The sequence below is a fragment of the Eimeria tenella genome, genomic scaffold (assembly GCF_000499545.2).
Source record: "Eimeria tenella Houghton genomic scaffold, Eth_scaff1967, whole genome shotgun sequence".
NCBI classification, from domain to species: domain Eukaryota; phylum Apicomplexa; class Conoidasida; order Eucoccidiorida; family Eimeriidae; genus Eimeria; species Eimeria tenella.
The window spans coordinates 6,179-8,919 of record NW_013541808.1 but is presented as its reverse complement, the minus strand read 5'-3'; the positions used below and the strand labels follow the sequence as shown (position 1 = coordinate 8,919).

At 50.4% G+C, this 2,741-nt stretch overlaps 1 protein-coding gene across 1 annotated transcript; it reads left to right on the top strand.

Moving 5' to 3' along the window:
* Window positions 1-125: 125 nt before the first annotated feature.
* Window positions 126-338, top strand: ETH_00036710 (uncharacterized protein; the record flags this gene model as incomplete). The annotated part of the gene is made up of 1 exon (XM_013374145.1): window positions 126-338. One exon carries the CDS (start codon window positions 126-128, stop codon window positions 336-338), a length of 213 nt encoding a protein of 70 aa, XP_013229599.1.
* Between the last annotated feature and the right edge of the window lie 2,403 nt (window positions 339-2,741).

Sequence of the window (2,741 nt, the reverse complement as noted above, 5' to 3'; positions counted from 1 at the left end):
AGCAGCTGCTGCAACAGCAGCTGCAGCAGCAGCTGCAGCGGGAGCCGCTGACCAGTGGTCTGGGTGCTGCCTTCAAAAGGCCCTACTGCAGCAGCAAACCTCGAGAGACACCGCAGCAGCGGCGCATGCGGCTGGGCCTTTGCAGGAGCCCCTCGCCCCCAGGAGCAGCAGCAGCAGCAGCAGCAGCAGCAGCAGAACTCCGGGTCTTGGCGAAAAAGGAATTCTTCAGAGATGTCCAAGAAGACCCTCTGCTTTGGGAAATAAACACAAAAGACTTCAACAGGGCCGTCGGCAGCAGCAAAGTGCAAGAGAGCCGCCGCAGCAAACGCGCCTTCTAGTGTACAGACACCTCGAGGTGTACAGACACCTCAAGGTGTATAGACACCTGGAGGTGTACAAACACCGCGAGATGTACAGACACTTCGAGGTGTACAGACACCTGGAGGTGTACAGACACCTGAAGGTGTGTAGACACCTCAAGGTGTACATTGAGCTTGAGGTGTATAGTCACCTCGAGGTGTCTATACACCTTGAGCTGTACAGACACCGGGAGGTGTACAGACACTGGAGGTGTACAGACACGTGGAGGTGTGTAGACACCTCAAGGTGTATAGACAGACACTTCCAGGTGTACATTGAGCTTGAGGTGTATACTCACCTCGAGGTGTCTGTACACCTGGAGGTGTATAGACAGACACCTCAAGGTGTACAATGCGTTTGAGGTGTCTATACACCTGGAGGTGTATAGACACCTGGAGGTGTACAATGAATTTGAGGTGTACAGACACCTGGAGGTGCACAATGAGTTTGAGGTGTACAGACACCTGGAGTTGTTTCTGTTGGCTTTTGGGGTGTATAGGGAGGTCTGTAGAAAGGCGCTTTGGGGTGTACGTACACCTCGTGCATTTTATTTGTTTTTTCCACCAAGCCAAGGGGAATTTGGCCCTTCATTTGCTCCACTTTATTTGTTTTTATTTTCTTTCCTTCTTTTGCTTCGTTGGCAAGTTTATTTTTCAAGGGGGCTGAGGTGTACGTACACCCGAACTCCACAGGCGCCCATCGGCCGGCGGCAACTCAAAGGCCCTTTTAGGGAATTTTTGAGACAAGTTTGAGACATTTAAAAAGACATTTTGGGGTTTTAAAAAGGCAATTAAAAAGACTTTTTGAGAAAAGTTTGAAACATTTAAAAGGACTTTTTAGGGTTTTAAAGGAGTAATTAAAAAGACTTTTTGGGAAAAGTGTGCAACATTTAAAAAGACTTTTTGGGGTTTTAAAAAGGTAATTTAAAGTACTTTTCAAGAAGAGTTTGGAGACATTTAAAAAGACATTTTGGGGTTTCAAAAGAGCAATTTGAAATACTTCTCGGGAAAAGTTTGAAACGCTTAAAAAGATATTTTGAGGCTTTAAAAAAGTAATTTAAAATACTTTTTGTAGTTACTTTAAAACCTATTGAAAGGCATTTCAAGAAATTTAAAAAGGCCTTCTTGAGGCTCTTCAAAAAGTCCTTTCAAAAGGACATTTTAAAAACTTTCTGGGAATTTCTGTAAGGGACTTTTAATGCAATTTAAGTGGCATTTTGAAAAGCTTTAAATGGATCTTTTTGGGATCTTTCTATAGGAGTTTAAGCGCTTTAGAAAGACATTCAAAATATATTTAAAAGGGCCCCTAAAGGGGTTTTTCAAGGGCTTTCTAAGGGCCCTTCAAAAGCCTCTTAGGGGCCCCTGGGGGCCCCTTGTAGGCCCCCAGGGGCCCCCTAGAGGCCCCCAGGGGGCCCCTCAGGGCATTATGGCTTTTCTTGAGGCACTTTGAAGGCCTAAACAGGTGGCTCAGAGGGGCCCCTAGGGGCCCCCGATATTCTTTTAGAAAGGGGCCCCATGGGGCTGACTTTAATGCATATGGGGCCCCCTTTTGAGGCCTGTTGCGTACTAAAAGGGGCCCCAAATGGCCAATTTAGGGGTTTTGGGGGCCCCTCGAGGGGCCCCTCAGGGTCTTAGAAGAGCCTTTGAAGAGCATCTAGGGGGGCCCCCAAAAGGGCCTCTAAGGGGACTTAAATGGACTTTTAGAGGGGCCCCAGGGGGCCCTTTAGAGGCCCTTTTGTGGTCTTTAAAGGGACTTTAATGGACTTTTTGAGGGGCCCCAGGGGGCCCCTAATGAGGTCTTAAAAGAACATGTAGAGGCCTAAATCCAGAGCCTTGGAGAGTCCCTTGAAGGGCCATTTAGTGGCCTCTGAAAGGCCTTAGAAGGGTCCCTTAATGGGCCTCAAAGAGGCCCAAGAGGGGCCGCTTGGGGGCCCCCAAAAGGCCCTCAAGGGCCCTTTAAAGGGCCCTCTGAGGGGGCCCTTTAAGGGCCTTTCGAGGCCCCCAAAGAGGCACTTTAATGTGGGTTTACGGGGGCCCCTCTGCAGTCTCCAAGGGGGCCCCAAAAGCCCTTCCCAGCTGCCCATTTCTGTCCCTTAGGGGCCCTTTAGGGGCCCCTAAGGGGCCCCTAAGGAACCTTTTAAAAGCCCCTTAAGGGCCCTTTAGGGGCCCCTAAAGGGCCCTTTAAAAGAACTTTAAGCGGCCTTTTGAAGGGCCCTCAGAAGGTCTCTTTAAGCGCCCCTGAAGGGCTCTCGGGGGGCCCCCTCAGGGGCCCCTGGGGCCCCCTGGGGGCCCCTGAAGGCTCTCAAAAGGGCACAAACGCCCCTTAAACGCGTCCCCTGGGGGCCGCCCTGGGGCCCCCTCGAGGCCCCTGGGGGACCCCCG